The sequence below is a fragment of the Eriocheir sinensis genome, chromosome 12 (genome assembly GCF_024679095.1).
Source record: "Eriocheir sinensis breed Jianghai 21 chromosome 12, ASM2467909v1, whole genome shotgun sequence".
Lineage (NCBI taxonomy): Eukaryota > Metazoa > Arthropoda > Malacostraca > Decapoda > Varunidae > Eriocheir > Eriocheir sinensis.
This window is the reverse complement of record NC_066520.1, coordinates 12,903,440-12,925,884: the sequence shown is the minus strand read 5'-3', so window position 1 is coordinate 12,925,884 and position 22,445 is coordinate 12,903,440. Positions and strand designations below refer to the sequence as shown.

General features: G+C 39.0%; 1 protein-coding gene across 2 annotated transcripts in view; it reads left to right on the top strand.

The window, feature by feature from the left end:
* LOC126997418 (ATP-dependent DNA/RNA helicase DHX36-like) overlaps nucleotides 1-22,445 on the top strand; it is a 40,471-nt gene that overhangs the window by 5,505 nt on the left and 12,521 nt on the right. The window contains exons 2-16 of one of the 2 annotated variants that reach the window (XM_050858501.1): nucleotides 4,459-4,514; nucleotides 4,941-5,162; nucleotides 6,802-7,035; nucleotides 9,067-9,201; nucleotides 11,038-11,144; nucleotides 11,300-11,415; nucleotides 11,837-11,946; nucleotides 12,340-12,529; nucleotides 16,087-16,261; nucleotides 17,395-17,543; nucleotides 17,903-18,004; nucleotides 18,846-19,054; nucleotides 20,511-20,588; nucleotides 20,772-20,958; nucleotides 21,136-21,337. In XM_050858501.1, coding sequence (XP_050714458.1) covers nucleotides 4,481-4,514; nucleotides 4,941-5,162; nucleotides 6,802-7,035; nucleotides 9,067-9,201; nucleotides 11,038-11,144; nucleotides 11,300-11,415; nucleotides 11,837-11,946; nucleotides 12,340-12,529; nucleotides 16,087-16,261; nucleotides 17,395-17,543; nucleotides 17,903-18,004; nucleotides 18,846-19,054; nucleotides 20,511-20,588; nucleotides 20,772-20,958; nucleotides 21,136-21,337 — 2,250 coding nt within the window. In that variant the 5' untranslated portion in view covers nucleotides 4,459-4,480. Of the gene's footprint in view, nucleotides 1-4,458; nucleotides 4,515-4,940; nucleotides 5,163-6,801; nucleotides 7,036-9,066; nucleotides 9,217-11,037; nucleotides 11,145-11,299; nucleotides 11,416-11,836; nucleotides 11,947-12,339; nucleotides 12,530-16,086; nucleotides 16,262-17,394; nucleotides 17,544-17,902; nucleotides 18,005-18,845; nucleotides 19,055-20,510; nucleotides 20,589-20,771; nucleotides 20,959-21,135; nucleotides 21,338-22,445 lie in introns of both variants that reach the window. The other variant, XM_050858500.1, reaches the window with a different exon arrangement.

Here is a 22,445-nt window from a genome sequence, read left to right as displayed (position 1 = left end):
ATAAATTGAGGGATATAATCATTACCAGGCAGTAGTTCAGGATGAGATAGATAAGCTTAAGAAGAACAAGTCGCCAGGTCCTGACGGGATATTTCCGAGGGTATTAAAGGAATTAGGTGATGTACTCAGTGACCCACTAACCGACATCTTTAAGATGTCGGTAAATACTGGCTATGTGCCGAGCCTATGGAAAATAGCTAATGTGACGCCGATTTTTAAAAAGGGGGACAGGTCAGTTGCTTCAAACTATCGCCCAATTAGCTTAACATCGGTTATAGGCAAGGTGCTGGAGAAACATAGCTTAATTCATGACTCGCAGCATGGGTTCACAAAAGGTAGGTCATGCCTCACCAATCTCTTGTCTTTCTACAATAAAGTATTTGAGGCGGTTGACAGAGACAAAAATTATGATGTAATCTATCTTGATTTTAGTAAAGCGTTTGACAAAGTTCCTCACCAACGACTGTTGCTTAAATTACAGGCTCACGGAGTAGAGGGTAAAGTTTTGAACTGGGTTAAGGCGTGGCTTAGCAATAGGAAGCAAAGAGTGCAAATCAATGGTAAAAGATCTGACTGGGGATGTGTTACGAGTGGGGTCCCACAAGGCTCGGTATTAGGTCCACTTTTGTTTATTATTTATATCAATGACTTAGATACAGGAATTAGTAGTGATGTTAGTAAATTTGCAGATGATACCAAGATCGGTAGAGTAATTGAGTCGGATCAGGACGCTAGTATTCTCCAAGGTGAACTCAACAGATTGTATGACTGGGCGGATAAATGGCAGATGGAGTTCAATGTAGGGAAGTGCAGTATTCTGAGTGTAGGTAGGAACAACCCCTCACATAACTATTGCTTAAATGACACTCTCATAAGCAGGTCTGGGTGAGAGATGGATTTAGGGGTCTTAGTGAGCTCTGATCTCCGTCCAAGGGCACAATGCATTCAAGCTAGAAATCGAGCTAATAGGGTACTGGGATTTATTTCAAGGAGCATAATCAACAGAAGCCCGAAGTCTTCCTCAAACTATATTTAGCATTAGTTAGACCTCATCTTGACTATGCGGTTCAGTTCTGGTCACCTTACTATAGAATGGATATCAAAATGTTAGAATCGGTGCAGAGGAGGATGACTAAAATGATTCAGGGGTTGAGAAACTTGCCATACGAGGAAAGACTCAAGCAGTTAAACTTGCATTCTCTAGAAAGGCGAAGGGTGCGTGGAGACATGATCGAGGTTTATAAATGGATGAAGGGCTTTAATAAGGGAGACATTCATAAGGTTTTGTTGGTAAGAGAACTGGGTAGGACACAAAGTAATGGGTTTAAACTGGATAAATTCAGATTCAACAGGGACATAGGCAAAAATTGGTTTACTAACAGGGTGGTGGATGAGTGGAATAGGCTTAGCAGTCATGTGGTGAGTGCCAATACAATTGTCACATTCAAAAATAGACTAGATAAATTCATGGACAGCGATATTAGGTGGGGTTAGATACACGGGAGCTTAGGGTCAAAGGAGCTGCCTTGTACAGGCCTACCGGCCTCTTGTAGACTCCTGCGTTCTTATGTTCTTATGTTCTTATATTGTTGTATTCTTTCGTAGGAAAACATCAATGAATCCAGTACTGCGGTCTGCTTTGTAATAGGTGAAGTGAAGGACCAATAAATAGCCTTCATGCAGTGATTCATCAATAAATTTATGGGAAATAGCATCTTGCCATTTTCAAAAAAACAAAATTGTCTTTCCCAACCAGCTGTGCACATGGATCTGTATTAAAAGCAATCTGCCGTTTGGTTTGTAAACAAAATGAATGGCCAGAAATTGGGGGACGTGGAGAAACACGACACTGGAGTTGAGCCTTGACAGCCATATTGATTGAGTTATTTTCTAAGGTCCTTGGCAGATGACTACATTATATCAAGATCATTTACTGTGCACTGTTTGGTAAATAGCCTCACTTTCGAAATGCTATGATTATCTTGCCCCAGTGGTATGTAATCAAGGAGGAAGAAGCTTTGCTCCATCAAATTAGTACCTTATCATCATTATAGACAAGGAGGAATTTGTAGGGAGGGCAAGGTGCAGTAGTTGTATATTCCTTGGTAAATATCCATAAAAGGATCCATTTTACGGTGGCAGATGACTTGGCCGTGGTATCCGCCTTCTGCATGGCAAAATTAACCCCCCCTTGACCCCTTTAATTATCGTTAGAAAATTATTCACATCACCCACCTGCATTGATTTTAAGTAAAGGAAAAAAAAATGTAGAATTGAGCAATTTCTATTGTAAAGAGTTATAAAGAAAGATTGTTTCAAACACCAGAATATGACAATCCCAATCTTTTATGTCTTTTATTCTGGGTTATAATGAGGGATGTGTTTGCATTAGTTGTCTTAAGTAGCCTAGAGATATTCATTTACTATTTAGAGCTTTTTCTTGCTTGAAATAAGCTTGATCATATATATATATATATATATATATATATATATATATATATATATATATATATATATATATATATATATATATATATATATATATATATATATATATTAGAAATGTTCCAATAAAATGATGTTGGCCGATAAAGATACTGATACTCCAATACTAACAAATTTATTTTGCCGATACCGATATTTTTTTTCTTTGGTTACATTGTAAGGTTATAAAGGTATAAAATTACATTTACTGGTCTTGAATCACATAATAAATAAGCCAGAAAAGTACTAGTATCGGCCATATTTTTTCCTTACCAATACTGATACTACAAATAAACCGATACTATCAGCACATCTCATATATATATATATATATATATATATATATATATATATATATATATATATATATATATATATATATATATATATATATATATATATATATATATATATATATATATATATATATATACAGTACCCTCTCAAGTTTCGCGCCATCCGAGTTTCGCGATCCTCGAGTTTAGCGCTAAGTCCTAAATTCTTACCATCACGACTTTAGCGCATTACTGCCACGAGTTTTGCGCTGCTTTGACATGTACAGGTCACGTCTACCTACCGTCGGCATCATTCGTGCTGCCTTAAAAGGCGGTGTCCAACCATTGGGGCTATGGGCAACCGCGGTTGCCCGTATGCCCAACTGGGAGCGAGTTATTGGTTGTCATTATGAATGGAAAACGGTTGTGAGTGCGAGCATGGGTACATGGGTACCGAACGGCTGCACGTAAACAAACACACGATGGCAGTGGCTGAGGAGTGAGGAGCAGTGGAAGATGGCCCACCAAGAGATTCGTAAAATGGACTGGCAGAGCTGCTTTGTTTACTATTTGATTAACAAGATAAGAGAACACCCCGTGCTGTGGAACCACAGTCCAAAAATCTTTTTCTCAAGTCTATGAAAATTGTAGATCTCCCGGTGTTGTTTTCCTTTTCTTCTTCTTCTTCTGACCTGTAATGCATGGCAGCGATAGTGAAAAGTAATAGTAAAAAATTGCAAAAGGGGATAGAAAAGCAAAATCAGGGAAAGGAAAGGACAGAAAAACACCTAAGTTCAGGTTGAAGTGTATAAGTGCGTACTGTTACGTAACTAAGGGCCGCTTTCACAGTCATGTTGTTTGTTTTTATCGTTGCCAGTGGTGGCGATCGCCGCTTATAGTATTTCACGTGAAACTGGCCGATGGGGTAGTGGCGGCTGCAGACGAAGCAAGAGATGTTGAGAGTGTTTGGTAAGTGCGGGGCTAGGCTAACCCCACAGCCGCCACTACCTGATCGGCCAGTTTCACGTGGAAATACTATAGCGACGACCGCCGCCATTGGTAACGATCAAAACAAACAAAATGACTGTGAAGGCGGCCCTAAGTGCATGTTGTGAAGCATAAAAGTGTGGAGGAGGACCTAAGCAGCGATACAAAGCGTTACAGGTCAAAAGAAGAAGAAGAAGGTCCACTACATTGGCCGGTGTTGCAGAAATATCTCCCTGATGAAATTAGTCATTCTGCTGTCCACCACGCATGCGCGCTGTGGGAATACACAGAATTTAAAGTATTAATTTGCCTGGTTTTGTTCTAGTCTGTTCGCTTGTGATCTTTGTGAGTGGTAAGGGAAATATGGAAACAGTAAACAAGTTGAACCTCTCTGTGACCTATTTTGCGGCGGCGGCAGCGGTTTACGCTCAGTAGGCATTGAAAAGTCAATCATGATATTAGTGATTTCAAGGTTTTCAAGGTGATAACAAGGGAGTAAAGTCGGAAAAAGTCATTATTTTCAACGGGTCGGAACCAATAAGCACTTTTACATGGATTTCAGTACCTTGAGTTTCGCGATCCTCGAGTTTAGCGCCATACCTTCGGAATGAAGCAAGCACGAAACTCGAGAGGGTACTGTACACATACTTAGTCTTCAAGATCATTTATTTATGAAAGTGACCTTGATTTAACATTTATTTCTTCTCTACAGATCTGTGGCTGCACTCAGTATCATGTATGGGGCATCTAGGGGCGATGGTGGTGGTGGTAAGTTATATACATTTCCATTACTTCAATCATGAAATCATAATTGATTTTAATATTCATTCATGAAATTTAATTGAATAATATTGGATACTATTTTGGCTATGCACCATATGAGGATATTATCTTAAAAGGAAAGTAACTTCCCCAGCATTAATTTCTTGGGAGTAGAATGTGTCAAGCAGTATTACCAGGATTCAGATTAAGCTGGAAGGAAGGGCTTCAATGTGGTACTGAAGCATAGTCATTATTTAAATTGAGACAACCATTCACAACTTCAGTGGCTTCTATCAGAATGAGGGAGTCACTAAATTTGGGTACCCATTCTGCTGTTATAGGGGAAGAAGTAAGAAATGGTATATTTATTCATGATGTTTTGACAATATTCTTTATTGTTATACTCATTCTTTTTTCTGTTTCACTTTACAGGGAGTTCCCAAGGTGGTGGAAGCTGGAGAGATGATAGAGGTGGAAGCTGGAGAGACGATAGAGGTGGAAGAAAAGGTGGTGGTGGAGGAGGAGGAGGAGGAGGAGGAGGAGGAGGGAGAGGAAGAGGAGGAGGAGGAGGAGGAGGAGGAGGAGGAGGGAAAGGAAGAGGTAGGGGAAGGGGAGGAATGAGGCATCCACCTGGGCTAACAGGCAGAGAAATAGGTAAGATTAATTGTATTCTTTAGTAAATTTTCTAGCAATTTAAGTTGGTATAAGGACAAACAGTCATTCACTTTGACATTTTAAAACCTGATTTGTATCATGGGAAAGGATTTGTCTAACCCCAAGAATAAAAGAGGAAGAAAATGGATATACAGGACATTTGGTCTTTGGAACTAAGCATATGCTTTCCTGAACATTGTAATTTCTAATCTTGCAGTTCTGATCTGCTGTAATTTGGGACTGGCTCATTTCAGCTCAAGAATTAATGAAACTATGGCCAAGACAGCCTCTTTTTTCAGTATATTCTAAAAATAGGCATGAGTCGTGCATATAGAAAGCATTTTCATCACCATGATACATCTCCAATCATAGGCAGCAAACAGCAGGTGAAAAACAACATTTCTGATCAGGTCTTGCTCTAAGTCCATTAAAAAAGTAATTGATGACCTCTGATACATGTTAGCCTGAGATATGACTTGTTTAAACACAAATTAATGCCACTTCTGCAAATACATTGCTCTAATTAATTGGATATTGAAGCAATGCCAGGCGAGGTAGCATCAACTGCATCGACCCATCTTGAAAACTTTCTGCGTGGTTGAGGATGGCACTGCTTGCCTATGGAATATGGTCTATTACTAATGTGTAAAGCTCATGCTTCAGTATTTGTACATTGAAGCTGTATCTAGATATTGATTTTGGGAGTTCAATGACTGTAGTAATTCTGCATATTTTAAGTAATGTTATAGCAATTATGGATCACTTACAACTTACAAGTCATACCAAAATCCATCTTAGCCCAAGTAATATTATTTTTGTTGGGGTTCATCCCCTTAACCCTTAAAGCACGGGTGTCGACAATAGTTGACAGCTGGTGCCTGGGCTCAAACTGCAGGTGTCGACAATAGTCGACAAGCCATTTTTTCACTTTCACAGTAAGCATGTCATTTTCTTTGAAACAATACCCAACCATGCTCCCGAACTAATTATTGGTCAGTGTATGCCTTGTGTTAGCTTTGAGAAGATGTCCGTTAGACATACCACCTCTTCTCATAATCCAGTGAATTTCATCCACAAGATGGGGACCCTTTGACCTCAGTACCCATCAAGGGCATCAGGAAGGCCCGGAAGTAAAGTTTTTCTTGGGTGTGTTTCACATAAACTGTAAAAAAGTTATGCTTTTTATTACTAAAAGATCATAGAAGGGAAGTCCACTAGGGGTGGAAAACTGTTTATAATAATGCGTTTTCAGTGATCCTATTCAGTATTCGCCCTACCAATGGTCATATAAACTTCAAATCAACGTCAAAAGAGAGGTAAGGGTATGTACTTTACAATGATACTTCATTCTGTAATGTGGGTTAAGCAGGAGTGAAGGTAAGCAAGGTTGAAGTGAGATATGTTTTTGCCAAAATCTGCCCGCGTGGGAGGACAGGCACGGCAAAACAAGCCCGCGCTTTAAGGGTTAAATAGGAGCCTGTTGTATATCATGGAGCAAAATTGTGGTGGATTTATAGTACAGTTGTTTTCAGATGGTTATGTGACTTAATTTATTTAGATGAGTATGTGATTTAGGTGGATATAATTAGAATTTTTGAATATTGTTAACTGGTTGACAATGATATTAACATACTTTCAGGCTTATGGTATGCCAAGAAAGGCCGTGAAAAGGCAGAAAAGAGTGAGGAACATAATTTACCATCAATTTCTATGAATGCCAACCAAGTGCATAATGTTGGACGCACACTAGACTCCCTGGATGGTGGGGGAGGGTCAGGTGCTAGACATAACCATCCTCCCTCTAGAGATGATCAGCTGGGCCAGGAGTGGGACCAACGCTTGTCTTTTATTAAGAAACTGGATTTTGATGAAGGTCTGTACTTTGAAAATTTGTGGATGCATAACTATTATCTACTATGAATTAGAATACCTTATATTGCAGATTTGTGCATTTACTCTTCATCTGGTGTAGACAATTACAGTTAATCCTAGCTAGGAGTGAATTAATATTTCTGTTCTTACATTATTGATGTGAACTTGGTGGAGGCTTATTTGGGGGTTTACAGTAGGGATTTATGGGATATCCTGAGGATATATGGTAGAGGAGGACTTTTATTTTAAAGGATCAGGTCTTTTTACAAGGATGTGAGTGCCTCTGTGTATGTGTACGAGTTTTGGTGCTGATACGGATTTGAAACATTGGTGTGTGATGTTATAATGGCTGTTCAAAGTTTAAATGGATGCTTGTATGAGTAAAATTGAAGCCAGAGTAGGAGAGTGAGGCCCAAGGCTGAAAGTGAGAGGTAGAGAGCAGTCTGGTTGGAGGGCTATTTACTGATGGTATTATTGTTGGCAGAAGGTGATTGGAGGCTGCAGAAGATTATAGATGAATTTGACAGGAAATATAAGAGAAGGTTGATAGCAAATGTTGGTAAGAGTCATGTTATGGTATTTGTGAGAAAAGAAAGCAGATCAAACCATATTGAGTTAGGGCAGAGAACAGGGGTGGGTTTCATCAAAGTTCCCAAGTCCTTGGAAGTGTGCTCAAGGAGTCCCAAGCGTGCGAGAAACCTTGGGCATGTTTCACGAAAGCTCCCAAGCCTTGGAACTCTGCCTATCTCGCTCGCCGCCTTGGGAGGCCGTGCGGGGTCTCCCAAGCGCTCCCAAGGAAGGTTCCAAGTGTCTGACTGTAAACATGGCAGCCCGTGAACAACCCCGCCAGCATCGACCAAGGAATTTTCGCCCGAGAAGGGACATCTTTAACGAGTACGATGACACTGAGTTCAAGAAGAGGTACAGGGTGGATCGTGCTGGCCTGTTGTTCGTCACTGACTTGGTGCGACACGTGATTGGCAACAGGACTGAGAGGAGCCGTGCGGTCACAGCGGAGCTGAAAGTGGCGTTGACTCTGCGATACCTCGCCACTGGGAAAATGCAGCAGTGCAGCGCAGATGACTTTGGAATTTCCCGGGCCACAGTCAGCAGAATCATCACCCAGACCGTGGATGCTCTCGTGAAACAAGAGAATATGAGGCGGTTCATGGGCTTCCATTTAAACCGGGGGAGCAGCAGAGAATGAAGGTGGAGTTTGCCGAAATTGCTGGTTTTCCCGGTGTGGTGGGTGCTGTTGATGGCACCCACGTAAGAATAATGGCCCCACATGAGCACGAAGAAGTGTACGTCAACCGCAAGAACTACCACAGCATCAATGTGCAAGTGTTATTTGATGCACAGTACAAGCTGCAGGCCATGGTGGCGAGGTGGCCAGGGTCTACTCATGACTCACTAAATGTTTGTTTACACCGTGGTGCCGTTGAAGATGCAGACGGAACAAAAATACGTGCACATATTCCTTACAATGAAGATACTATCGCTGTATTTCAACTAAATATCAATTGTTTATATTTATAATTCCATAATTATACATAAGAAGTGTAATTTAGGTTAATTGAAGACACATTAGACATCAAAGCAACGCGGAAGATTGGCAACGCTGGTTACTCCCAAGACCGCCCCCAATCCTACTTGGAAGTGCTTGTGGCGCGGTGATGAAACACGCCCAATAAATTCTCCCAACTGTGCGTGACATCACCACGCTTGGGAGAGCACTATGATGAAACCCACCCCAGAACATTGTGTAAGGTCTGGTTGGTAGGATGGAGGAAGTGATTTGAGTTTAAGTACTTAGGGATTGTTCTTTGTAAGTTTGGGAGCATGGAGAGAGAGAGAAGGAGAGGTTATGAAGAGAGCATATTTTGTTGCTTTTTCCTGTCCTAAAATATAGATTATAGATTTAAATTCTTGGTGATAAAGGGCCCCTTATGGAACCTGAGGGAGACAGCCCAGCTCACTTTCTTGCTTGTAATGCAGTCTTGATTAGTGTTTATTATTTTCTGTATTCTAGGATATGATGTGGGTGCTGGGAGCAGTCATGCAAATGTCAAGCAAGAATTGCATGTCAAGCAAGAATTGCATGTCAAGCAAGAAGTTGATGTCTTTTCTAACCCAGATAGTTGGATGCAAGAAAATGCACAAAAACGTAAGAGATCATCAGGTGTGTAAATTCTATGTTATAAATGCTGTTAAGAATATGTGGAAAATATTGTGAAAATAGTTTGAGGTGATTCCAAGAAACAAGGATTATGAAGATTGAAAAGCACTTGTAGGTACCTTGTGATATAACTCTACAAAGGTAATAATCGATCAATCAATGGGGGCATACACCGGGGGGCGCGTTGCCTCGCCCATCCTATGACGCCAAGTCCGAGGGTCCCTCTGGGTGAGTCTCCATGCAGGCCCCCTTCCTATCCTGAGTGGACGGTCCAGGAGCCCACACACAGAGCCCTCTGAAAGCTAACCCTGGGCCTGGTTCTGCAGGGGGGAGTGCAGCCTCTGTACAACCCTGGTCACAACCAAAACAAACAGAGGGGCTTGGGGGCCCTTCCTCCTTCAAGGTGTAGGGTCCCATAGGCTTTGCCCTGCACCCATTATTGACGGCAGGCTCCTCGGATGTGGATGCATCGGGGAAGCCTGCTGCGTGGACGCAGGATTCCTGGGAGGATTAATCCTCTGGTTAGGAGGGAATAAGACATTAGAAAAAGCAGACACCATACAGTTAACTCAGTTATCTGTATTAATTCAGCCAGCCAAGGCCCTTGTGGAAAAGTGAAAAATCTGGATGATGCAAAAGGAATTTTTCTGATCCATCAAAAGGCAGATTTGAAGTCTCGATAGCAGTTTTACACACCCAACTTTTGCTCATATTGTAGCGAAATTAGACCTTGTGAACTTGCGGCACAGTAACTTTTATTGTTTACACTGTGGACCCATGGGAGAGGAAATATATATTTTGACTTGTAGATTCAGCAATTTTTTTCTGCCATTTCTTCACATAAAAAGCAAATTTGGATATGGTGAAGAAATTTTCTTCTGTACTAATTTCTTCTTTACTAAATTACCAATTTTTGTAAAGGTGGCTTGTCATTGGTGCATGGAACTCCTCCTGCAACTGCCCTCAAGTCACTGAGACTGAGACTTAGTGACTCATTGCTGACTGGCAGATGGTGGAGGGTTGAGTTTTTATTTATTTATTTATTTATTTTATTTATTTATTTTTTTTTTTTTTTGGTGGGGGAGCTATTTGTTGGGTTGATTATTTAATGAGGTTTATCAAAAATATTTAATCCTTTCCATCCGTGACACAGACGTCGGCGTCACAGTATGGAAAGGGTCAAGAGGAAATGGAAGAGGATTAATCCTCTTCTAAAACTCTCAATCCTCCTCTAAATTCCTCTTAATCCTCTTCCATTTCCTCTTAAGAGGTTTAGAAGATAATTAAGAGCTAATGGAAGAGGATCAAGAGGTTTAGAAGAGGACTAACCCTTTCCATATGGTGATGTCGGCGTCGCCGGAGTGAAGGGGTCAATCAAGGTTTATTTTTTTCCATATGATACCTAGAGTTTTCTTTTACCTTCTTTTACCTTGTAAGTTATCCTGTACAGTGTTTTCTTATCATCTGAAGGTTTCTGAAGAAGTATCTTACTGTGATATCTTTTTCCTGAAATTCATGAATCGATATTTTCATTCTTATTGTCTGCCTCATACTCCCTTAAAAGTTTAAAGAGGTTTGACATACGAGTAACTTCTGTAATTTGTGTTGTGACTCATGAATGATTTATTAGATTATTATTTTCAGTATAGTTGTGTAAACCTTATGCTGTAATCTACTATGACCCAAATTTTATAATAAACTGGTGTCCAAGTCTTGAACATCAATGATAAATTTTTAATAATATTTATAATCTGGGCCTTTAGTAATAATTATCTTCATGTGTGCTTTGTACTTGCTACGTCTTTATATTGATTTTCTCCTAAGGGGAGTTTGAGAGAAAGCAACGTGGAGACTCCTTGACAGAGCAGCTGAACAATATCCAAGAGTCAGATTTCAAGCGGGCCTATCTTGCCAATGTCTATGGCAATCAGGTAATGAGTGACTACTTCTGTTTTTAAAAGCTACCTGTATGTGAATCGACAAATGTTTTCTTTGAAGCTTAACGTAATGAGAGTTTAACTGTTCACTTAGAAAATTATTAGAATCTGTCTACTGTTAATGTAAAGCGAGCGTTTTTGTGTTACAGTTGCGTGATAGTGGGGGCTTGGAGGCCATGAAGGAAGGATCACGGGCCTTGCATCGACGATCAGATGTTGATGAACGTTTGTATGAAGATCTGTTGGCTCAGAGGAATAGCCAGATGTAAGTACAAAAGGAATTCAGAGTTTTGTTAGTCTTTTAACTAAGGTGATTTCATAGCTTATGATCTTATAGAATAATGTACATTTTTTTAATGAACTATTAATGACTGAGTTTCATATGATGTCTCTATTTCACTGTCCATCATCATTGGTGACTGAAAGGTACACGACCTTTGTGGTACATAATTTGGGCTTTGCAGAATGTCACCCCCCCTCATAGAACAAGGTTGGCTTGTGGTCAGTTCTAGTATATCAATAGTGTGAATTTCTTTGGTATCTATATCATGTTAAACTGAAGTCCCACTGTAATTCTTACTTTATCTCAGTAGAAGACAGTCTCACACTCAAAATAACCTTATTTTCAGCTGATTTCTCCAATATTTGTAAGCAGAAGACTTTGGTCACAATTATCCATTCTACAGGTACCAACGTATGCTGGAGGTGCGTAAGAAACTCCCATCCTACGAGATGAGGGATGAGATTGTCAACACCATTAACAGTAACCAAGTTGTGGTGCTGAGTGGAGAGACTGGTGAGACTGTTTTGATCATCCTGCTTCCCTTTCTGTTTTTGTTTTATAAGTGAAGAATAGTAAATATGGGATGAATAAAGATTTCTTTATTTTTTTATAGCAAAAGTGTCACTCACTTTTAAACAGGAAATATTGGATCATTGCTAAACATTTAGTCATCACTTATTAATCTGTGTAGTTTCAATGTGTCTACTCATGTTGATCAAGTTACTTTTTTACAATTTGAATATTCTTGATCTGAGATTACTCAGCATTCCAGTTCTTTCTCTATTCACACCCACCTGCAATTGTGTGTGTGTGTGTGTGTGAAGGTTATATTGATAATTTCAATATGTAATTTTTCCTACCATATAATGTTTTAAGATATATATTCATAATTGAACACTTTTTCAGGTTGCGGCAAAACAACCCAGGTTGCTCAGTTTATCCAGGAAGATGCAATATCATCAGGGCACGGTTCAGTCTGTCGCATTGTATGTACTCAACCCCGCCGCATCTCTGCCATCTCTGTTGCTCAGCGGGTGGCAGATGAACGTGGGGAGAAGCTGGGGAGAAGCGTTGGCTATCAGATCAGGCTTGAGGCGTAAGTTAAGCTGCAAGGCAAAATAATGTTTAATTATAGGAAACACTAAAAATGTCAGTGTCAGAGAATGAAGAATATTATCATGCAAGATTCTACTTCTGGAATTTCACTTCAGCTTCAATATAGGAGACTAACTTAAAATATTCTGGTTCACATCTTTTCCATTTAATGTAGACTCAGGGTTGGGAGTGAATATAGCCCTACTTAAATGAGACAAGAGGAGTGGGGAAATGTTAGAGACTTCCACAGAAAAACTGGCTGCTCAAAAACACCCATGTTATATACGAGGGTTTCTATTGCTATCGCTCATATTTTCATACAGTCACTGTTTCCACTATGTGTGTGTGTGTGTGTGTTTGTGTGTGTATAATATATATATATATATATATATATATATATATATATATATATATATATATATATATATATATATATATATATATATATATATATATATATATATATATATATATATATATATATATATATATATATATATATATATTTATTTATATTTATATATATGCTGCACTCCACCTGCCTTTTGATGGCATTCAGGGTCCACTTGGAAAGCAGCCTTTTCTTCCCAGGCCTTTTCTTATGGGTTGGGAGGGGACCGGGTCCTGCTTCACGTATTTTCTTAGTCCATAGCTGGGCTGTACGGACTGAAATTCCAGTGTTCTTGGCAATACACCGATTAGACTTTCCCTCCTTGTAGAGAGCATGTATGGCCTCTATCTGAGCCTTTGTGAGTTGCTTTTTCTTCAGCATGGTTAGCAGTAGAGGGGTTGGATGTATAGCGTGCCTTTCAAAAAAATTGGCGGGAGAAAGAACCATGGAATGGCAAACATTCTCCTTGTCAAGGCACGAGGCACACTGAGCCATCTACAGGAACGGAGACTAAAGGCAAGACGTCACAGTTGCCAAGTAAAAGTGTTGCCAGATCTACTTAGAATTAATGCAATGGCAGGGGCATTTTATTAAGCAGTTATATATATATATATATATATATATATATATATATATATATATATATATATATATATATATATATATATATATATATATATATATATATATATATATATATATATATATATATATATATATATATATATATATATATATATATATATATATATATATATATATATATATATATATATATATATATATATATATATATATATATATATATATATATATATATATATATATATATATATATATATATATATATATATAAATATATATATATATATATATATATATATATATATATATATATATAGTCATCGGTATTTAGTTCGGACTTCGCGATGATGAAACCGCATGAACGGCGGGACTATAACCCTATGGGAAAATATGCATTTGGGGAAGTCACCTCTGACACGTCATATAAAACATGTTTTTTTCGTTCCCAAAAGTAGCCCAATTTGCGATAAGTAGCCCAATCTGGCAACACTGCAGTGTGGCGGCGCGTGAATTTTTTTTTTTTTTAGGATAATGTTGCTATGAGAAAATCTCGACCAATAGCAGTCGTCCCTGAGTGAGCTGCTGGCCAATAGGAAAGCATGACGTCACAGTCTAACCGTGACGTCACTCAGGAGCAACCTAAAGGCGGTGTCACACTAGCACTTTTTCCGTCAACTTTTTCCGTCGTTTTTCTGAAAATCGTCGATATCTTGGCTGCGGCCTGTCACACACAAACGGTGTTTCGTCTGAAACTTTCCGTCGGCACAGACCATGGGAATGTAAACAAACATGGAGTCCACGCTGCGGCAAAGATACGCTGCTCTGAACCTAATACTGTGTATTGTGAGACTTAGACGAGCTAAACAAGCCAAAAAGCATGCATGGATGCGCTCATGGTTGGCTCGTCGGGAAAGAGAAAGTGTGTACCACAGGCTGTTAAAAGAGCTGAGTTTAGAGGATCATGAGACTCTGAAGAATTGGATCAGGTTGGACAAGAGCCAGTACCACAGACTTCTGGAGTTAGTGACACCTCTCATTGCCAGAAGTGACACCAGGATGAGGAAGGCTGTCACTGCAGGAGAGCGTTTGAGACAGGTTGAAGCCAAGCGGAAAGTCTCGGTCTTGGTCTTGGAAATATAAACAAAGGCGGAAATTTGCAGGCAGAAACGATCCTGATCGTCTGACAAATTCATGCGATAAGTTCATGCGGAACGATGAAAATCGACGGAAATGGCATTAATCGACGGAAAAGTGCTAGTGTGACACTGCCTTAACGTCCATTGCCCCGCCTCCTCTCTCCCTTCCCTCCTCTCTGCCTCCTCCCTCCTCTCTGCCTTCCTCCTCCTCTCTCCCTCCCTCTTCCTCCTCCTCCCTCCTCTCTGCCTTCCTATTTAGCATCAATGCATCCGTATCTGAAACTGGGGCAGCGTATAAGCGGGGTGTGACACTTAGTTGACCGAGAATACGCGAAACCACGATGTGTGAGAACGCGAACATGGGGGGTGACTATATATATATATATATATATATATATATATATATATATATATATATATATATATATATATATATATATATATATTGCCCCCCCTAGAAACACTCCTGGGCTGCGTTTGAGAGAAGGAATCGGGACTTAGTACATCCTGAGTGCTCTCAAACGGGTGACGCGGCAGCACGAGTTGCCAACTCGGCATGTCTGCTCCGCTCCCGGCTTTGAGAGGTGGAACGCCTGTGTGTTGTGATGACATCATCAGCAAATATGGCGGCCCAAACAAACACATAAGTGCTTCCATTGCATCAGGTAGATCAGCGTACCCCATTTTGCTGCGAGTGAGATGCCGTTACCAGAGCAACAACGAGGCTTAGTAAAAGGACGGCCTTTATCTTTACTTTCGCAGCACTCTTGGAGCACTGGCAGTTACTGAGGCAAGAATTTCTTTTACACTATGATAGATACAGCGAACACTGCTCTCATTCACGTGGTATGCTCTCCCTACTGCAACGTAACTCATCCCAAAACATAATTTCTCCTAAATCTAAATTCTTCTGCAAGGTGAACACCTATCTCGAATGCTTTGGGGTGTTTTCAGCAGGTGTTTTAGTAGAACAGTGTTGCCACTCACGCCATGGCTACTTGGTGCGACGAGGGGGAAATTTAAAAATCCCCCCCCAAATTCTTATATGACAATCCATATAAAACCAAAACCGTACTATTGGAAACCGTACTATTTGAGGGACGACTGTATATATATATATATATATATATATATATATATATATATATATATATATATATATATATATATATATATATATATATATATATATATATATATATATATATATATATATATATATATATATATATATAAAACACATTCACATCTTATACCTTGAAATTGTATCATTGGCAACAATGAAGATATTGACTTCATATACAACAATTTTGATATCCTTTATTACTTTATTTGCTATATAAAAGTAGCCAGCTGATGCTTTTAATTTTGTGTAACTTGTTCACCATTCTTAAAGCAGGAAAGAAGCTTAGAATGATGAAACTGATATGAATAAATTCTTTCCAGGGTGTTGCCACGAAATGAAGGGTCCATCTTGTACTGTACCACAGGCATTGTGCTCCAGTGGCTTCAGAGTGACCCACTGCTTGCTCAGGTGTCACATCTTGTGCTAGATGAGATACATGAGCGAGATATGTTGTCAGATTTTATTATTTGCATTGCCAAAGATCTCATCAAAGTGGTAAGAGCATATAAGGTTAATTAGTTACTTGTTCAGAGATCAACTTTGGCTTGCAGTTCTTTCAGCTGCTTGTCCTTACACATATAATGATAGATTTGGTGTGAGATAACTGACCAGTTCTTCATTCCATGAGAAGGCTTAGGACAAAGTTGACAGGAAGGTTTTATGGGATATCCTGAGAATATATGGTGTGAGAGGGTATTTACCTTAATTTAAAGTTGAAAGTAAATGTTGGTATTGTTATAGTATTTGAGAGTGAAAGAGAGGAGACTATTGATTTTGTAACCATAGAGTTAGAGGAGAGAACACAAGTGTGTAAGATCTTGTTTGGAGTAGAGGATGGAAGAAGTACTGAGGGACTGTTTTATGTAAGCATGGGAGCATGGATGGAGAGAGCAGTGAAGGGCAGATGGGTAGCAGGTGAATTGAAGAGACATATGAAAGAAAGTGTGAGCATAGGGATAAAAAAATATTAGAAATAGCATTGTACTTCAGACTCTTATCATATGCATCAGAGGTATGACTAGAATATAGCACAACAGTCCTAAATACATGCAGAGGAAATTAGCTATATAAAAGGAGCATGTGGGTTGTCAAGATGGGATGCATGACGATTATATAAGAGCTTTGTTATGGGTTTAACAGCAAAGAAAGAGCATTGTGTAGTGGTAGAATGAGTGAAGTGTAGTACTCTTGAGATGGAGTTTTTAGTAAAAAAAATGTGCCGTCATTTCCCCTACATATATATATATATATATATATATATATATATATATATATATATATATATATATATATATATATACATATATATATATATATATATATATATATATATATATATATATATATATATATATATATATATATATATATATATATATATGAGTGCTGTGATGCTGAATATCAGTCAAGTGGTGATGGAGGAATTTAGAAAAAATACTGCAATTAGTTGATATTATTAATTTTTGCAGATGTTTCACCACATGATAGAGGAAAGGTGCAGGATCCTGGGATTATTATTTTTTTTTCCCAGAAACCTAGATAATTGTTTTGTAAAAACTCTTGAGTCATGACAAACTTCCATAATTTTTGTGCTCCTCGTACTGTTATAAATGTTGTATCTTTTGCAGCGGCCCAATTTAAAGGTTATACTAATGAGTGCTACACTGAATGCTGAGCAGTTCTCTGAATATTTTGGAGGATGCCCAATGATCCACATTCCTGGCTTTACATACCCTGTCAAAGAATATTATCTTGAAGATGTAATAGAAACTACCAAGTAAGATGATTTTTAATTATCTGTTGATTTTCTTGGAAATGGTTATAACTTCACATATATTAAGGTATTTTTTTGATTATAGATAAAAATTATAAAATATATATCCAGCAAAATTATTGAATGTCTGTGCAAACAGGCAGAGATAACCTTGATATTACAAATGGTGACTGACTGCATGAATGAAGACTCAAATAGAGAGGGGAAAAATATTTGCCACCACATTATTTACTTACTTTGTACTTCATCTGAACAACTGTAGTCCTTTCACGTGCTTTATACATTGCTCTTGTCTATATTCTACAATTTTTGTACACTAACATGATTTCATCATGATGTTAATAATTCCTTTCTCTTTACAGATTTAAATTTCAAGACAAAAAGGAGTTACCTATTTGGAAAAGAAGGAGCAACAACAATCAAAAGAGCAAAAGCTTTGAAGAAATGATCACACCCTACCTCAGGTAAGTGCCCAGCAAGAGGTCTAGAGAGGTAAGGAGAGACAATACTGGTTGTAAAACTGAGGAAGAGGACTAAAATCCAGCTATTGGCCAGAGGACACCATGACTCTAAGCACATTCAGTTACTTAAATCAAGAAAGTTAGAAGTTAAAGCGAGGAAGTAAAAGAGGAGGTTGAGAGTTACTATAGATAATCTTTGATTTTTACCCCAGAAATACCAGCATTGAAGGCACACCAGCCAAGGAGATGTGTAGCTAAGATAAAAATTATGAAGAAAAGTATGTGGGCTAGGAAGATGGGATGGAACATTTGTTAACAATATTGGATCTATTTAGTAACAAGACTGTTTATAGATGAAGTATTGTCAAGAGAGGTAAAGGTTTTGAGGGTGGAGTGGTGGAATGAGTGTCAGTATACCTACATAAAGGTGGTTTAGGCATGAGGTTAGAGGTAGGAATAGTTATGTTGTAGAGGTAAAATGAATGGTTACATTCTGAAAAAAATGAGGTACTTGAGGAAAAGGAAATGGCTGTTAATTAAGCCACCAGTTTGATGGATTGTATCTGATCGGTGGGCAGTGAGGTAAGATGTGTGGTGTCAATAAAACAGTTGTCACAGGTGTAAAGTTCAGATACAAAAAGTACTGAAATGGTATATGAATGTGTCGATTATCCCATTTCATATGTTTTTAATTGTAAATATTTCTTTGTTTCTATTAACTTGAGCCTCCAACCTGACAGCAGAATACTGCATGTGATTTTTTTTTTACCATTAATTTTAATCTTTTTAGAATCATTCTATGAAATATATGAAGATTAAATGGAATCATGATTTTCATTTTCAGAGATCTTGATAAGAGGCAGCAGTATTCTTATCAGACCTTACAAGAGTTGTACAAGCCAGCAAGTGAAGAGCTGAATTTGGAGTTAGTGTTGGAGCTGCTGCGGCACATCAGCAGGCAGCCGATGGGAGCAGTGCTGGTGTTCCTGCCGGGCTGGGACATGATCTCCAAGCTCCACAACATGATACAGGATGACACAATGTTCAACTCACGTGAGACAGCATTTTGTATTTTTTATGAAGTAGTTATTTAATCAGCAAGTATTGCACACCAAACCACTTACTGTAGTTCTTAAGGCTTTCATTGATTACACACATGCATTGCTAACTTGAAGCTTCTCATTGCTCTCACACCAGTACCACATATATTTTTAGTACTATACACAAACCTTTGAAATTATTTTTTTGGTATATTCTCTAGGTCCATTAAAGGTAGATATCACTTTTGTTACTTTCTTAAACTTTTCTCAGTAAGTTGCCTGAGTTGAAAAAGATAGAATGCTTGAGAGATCAAGAAATACAGTTTTCCCACTAGATACACTGAACAGTGGAACAATCTGGACAAAGAGGTTGTCCAATTCTAAAACTGAAATGAGTTTCAAGCATAATTTAACTTAACTGATACTAGACTGATCTCTACAAGTGTAGCTTATTTCCTATATATCACAAATATGTAAGTACTTCACACACACACACACACACACTCCCATACAAGATCTCGATAGAATAAGCGAATGGTCACACAAATGGGAAATGACATTCAATACAGAGAAGTGTAGCGTGATGGAGTTTGGTAAGAGCAGTAGACGAATATCAGGGAACTACTCTGAGTAATGAAAGAAGAATGAAAAAAACTGAAGAAAAAGATCCGGGAATGATCATAACACACAAGTTATCCTTTGGAAAACATACAGACCGAATAACTGGGAAAACATACAATCTTCTTAGAAATATAAAAGCAGCATTTATATATTTAGATGAAGAAATGGTGCAGAAACTAATAACATCGATGATACGTCCAAGACTGGAATATGCAGCATTAGTTTGGTCACCTAGATTGAAGAAAGAAATTAGAAAGTTGGAAAGAATACAAAGAGCAGCAACTAAATTACCAGAAACTCTGAGAGAGCGTATTTATGAAGAAAGACTGAAGAAATTGGGACTAAGAACACTGGAGAAAAGAAGAGAGAGAGGGGACCTAATATCATTGTACAGGATACAAGAGGGATTGGAGAAATTGGACAGGGAAGACCTAGTGGTATGTGACAGAAGTATGACAAGAGGCAATGGTAAGAAACTGAAGAAGAGCAACTGTAGGAGAGACATCAAGAAATACAGTTTTCCATACAGAAGCATAACAACATGGAATGGACTTGACAAGGAGACTGTGTGTGCAAAAACAATTAATGAATTTAAAGCCAAACTGGATAATAAGTATTATGGAGATGGGACAGCACGAGCCTAGTACGGCTCTTTTCCTGTATTTCACAACTAGGTAAATACACACACACACACACACACACACACACACACACACACACACACACACACACACGAACACACACACACACGAACACACACACACGAACACACACACACACACACACACACACACACACACACACTAATTTTTCCTATACAGTTTGATCTAATACATTCTTGTTTTCAGGGAACTACCTGGTAATTCCCTTACACTCCATGATGCCCACTGTAAGTCAGCGTGAAGTCTTCAACACTCCACCCAAAGGTAATGTGTATATTTCATTCAGCTCAGCAGAGTAGAAGTCAAATTATACCTAAGACATAAGTGAATACATTAATAGTGATGTAAAAACCAGTACGGTAAGACATTTGTAGGAACATGTTAGTTATATGATTTATAATTTTATGAGACAGTTTGTTAGTTTAATTTTCTTTATATTTTTTTCAGGTGTAAGAAAAATTGTCCTTGCTACTAATATTGCTGAAACCAGTATAACCATTGATGACATAGTGTATGTTATTGATGGGGGCCGTATCAAGATGAAGAATTATGACAAAGAGGCTAACTTGGTAACATTGCTAGCAGAGTGGGTCACCCTTGCCAATGCCAGACAAAGGAGAGGACGGGCTGGCAGGTGAGTTGCTATATGGGACACTAAAATACTAAAAAATCTGACCTCATGTTAAAAGGGATAAAATTTAGCATGATAGTGATATATGCCACTTTCATGTTACTCCTTCAGAATGAGACATTGGTGGTTTTCTTTCCAAAGTACAAAAGCAAAATAATGCCATTAGAATTTCTTCTCCAGAGTGCAGGCGGGAATATGTTACCACCTGTACTCTCGGGCACGAGAAGCGTTGTTAGAAGATTACCCACTGCCCGAGATTCAGCGTACCCGCCTTGAAGAAATTATCTTGCACATAAAAATTCTCAAACTGGGTTCTGTGAGACCCTTCCTGTCTAAGGTTATGATGCCTCCAGATTCATCTGTTGTGGAAATTTCCCTCCAGGTCAGTAGTAATTTATCTGTGTCTGTCTGTCAGTATTTATGTATTTCTGTCTATCCAGTTCTCCATCTGCTCATTCACTTGCCTGTCCATCAGTCATTCTGTCTGTCTGTTTGTATGTCTATCTATATTTATCTGTCTGACCACGTAGAACTGTGGAATACCTTCAAACATGAAACACTCTTAAGCTGCAGAGGAGTGCAATAGAAAGTGCCTGAGGTCAAGAAGTGGTTTTAAATTCAAGGAAATGCTGGAGAATATTGAATAGAGTCACACTGCCAGATTTGCTGAGAATCTGGATCAATATAGGACTGTCACATATGGCTAGAGCACTTCTGAGAGATGTGTCAGGAGTCTCACTGAGGATTTTGAGGGTCATTTCATTGCAAATGACCTCTGACCTGCTCACTAAGGCCTAAAGAAGCTCTGCTTTAAGTCTCCCATTCCGGTCTCATGTCAGACATGGACAAGCAGAGGGTTGGGTGGGGGTGAGCACAGTAGCTGTACATGGCACACACTCCGAGTGGGCTGTTCCTAACTGATGGGTTACAGATAGGGGATGCTGACTTGCCCACTGACAAAACCTCTCCCTCTCTTGACGAGGTCAGTGAGGGTGTGGCAAAGTTAAAAAGGAAGTTTGGTATTTGTAGCATCAGTGCGTTGCATGCAGTCATGACTGTCATATGGCAGTCTGGCACCATTTTTTGCTGATTGCAAAAGTAGATGTTTGTCCCTCTCTAAGAGGGGAAACGTCAGGACTACAACTACTGCAGTATTACAGTAGACCCTCCATTTAGTGAGTTTCTTTTTAAGGATTTCATTATAACATACCCTTGAGCTGACTCACACACACACACACACACACACCGGTAGCTCAGTGGTTAGTGTCTGCCTCACAACCAGAAGGACTGGGGTTCGATTCCCCGACCGGGTGAAGATAAGTTGGGTTTATCTTCTTTCACGTGTAGCCCCTGTTCACCTAGCAGTGAGTAGGTATGCAACGTAAGGCGAGGAGTTGTGACCTTGTTGTCGCATTGTGTTGTGTGTGAGTAGTCTCAGTCCTCCCCAAAGATCGGTCACTGAGCTCCGAGCTCCTTCCGTAGGGGAACGG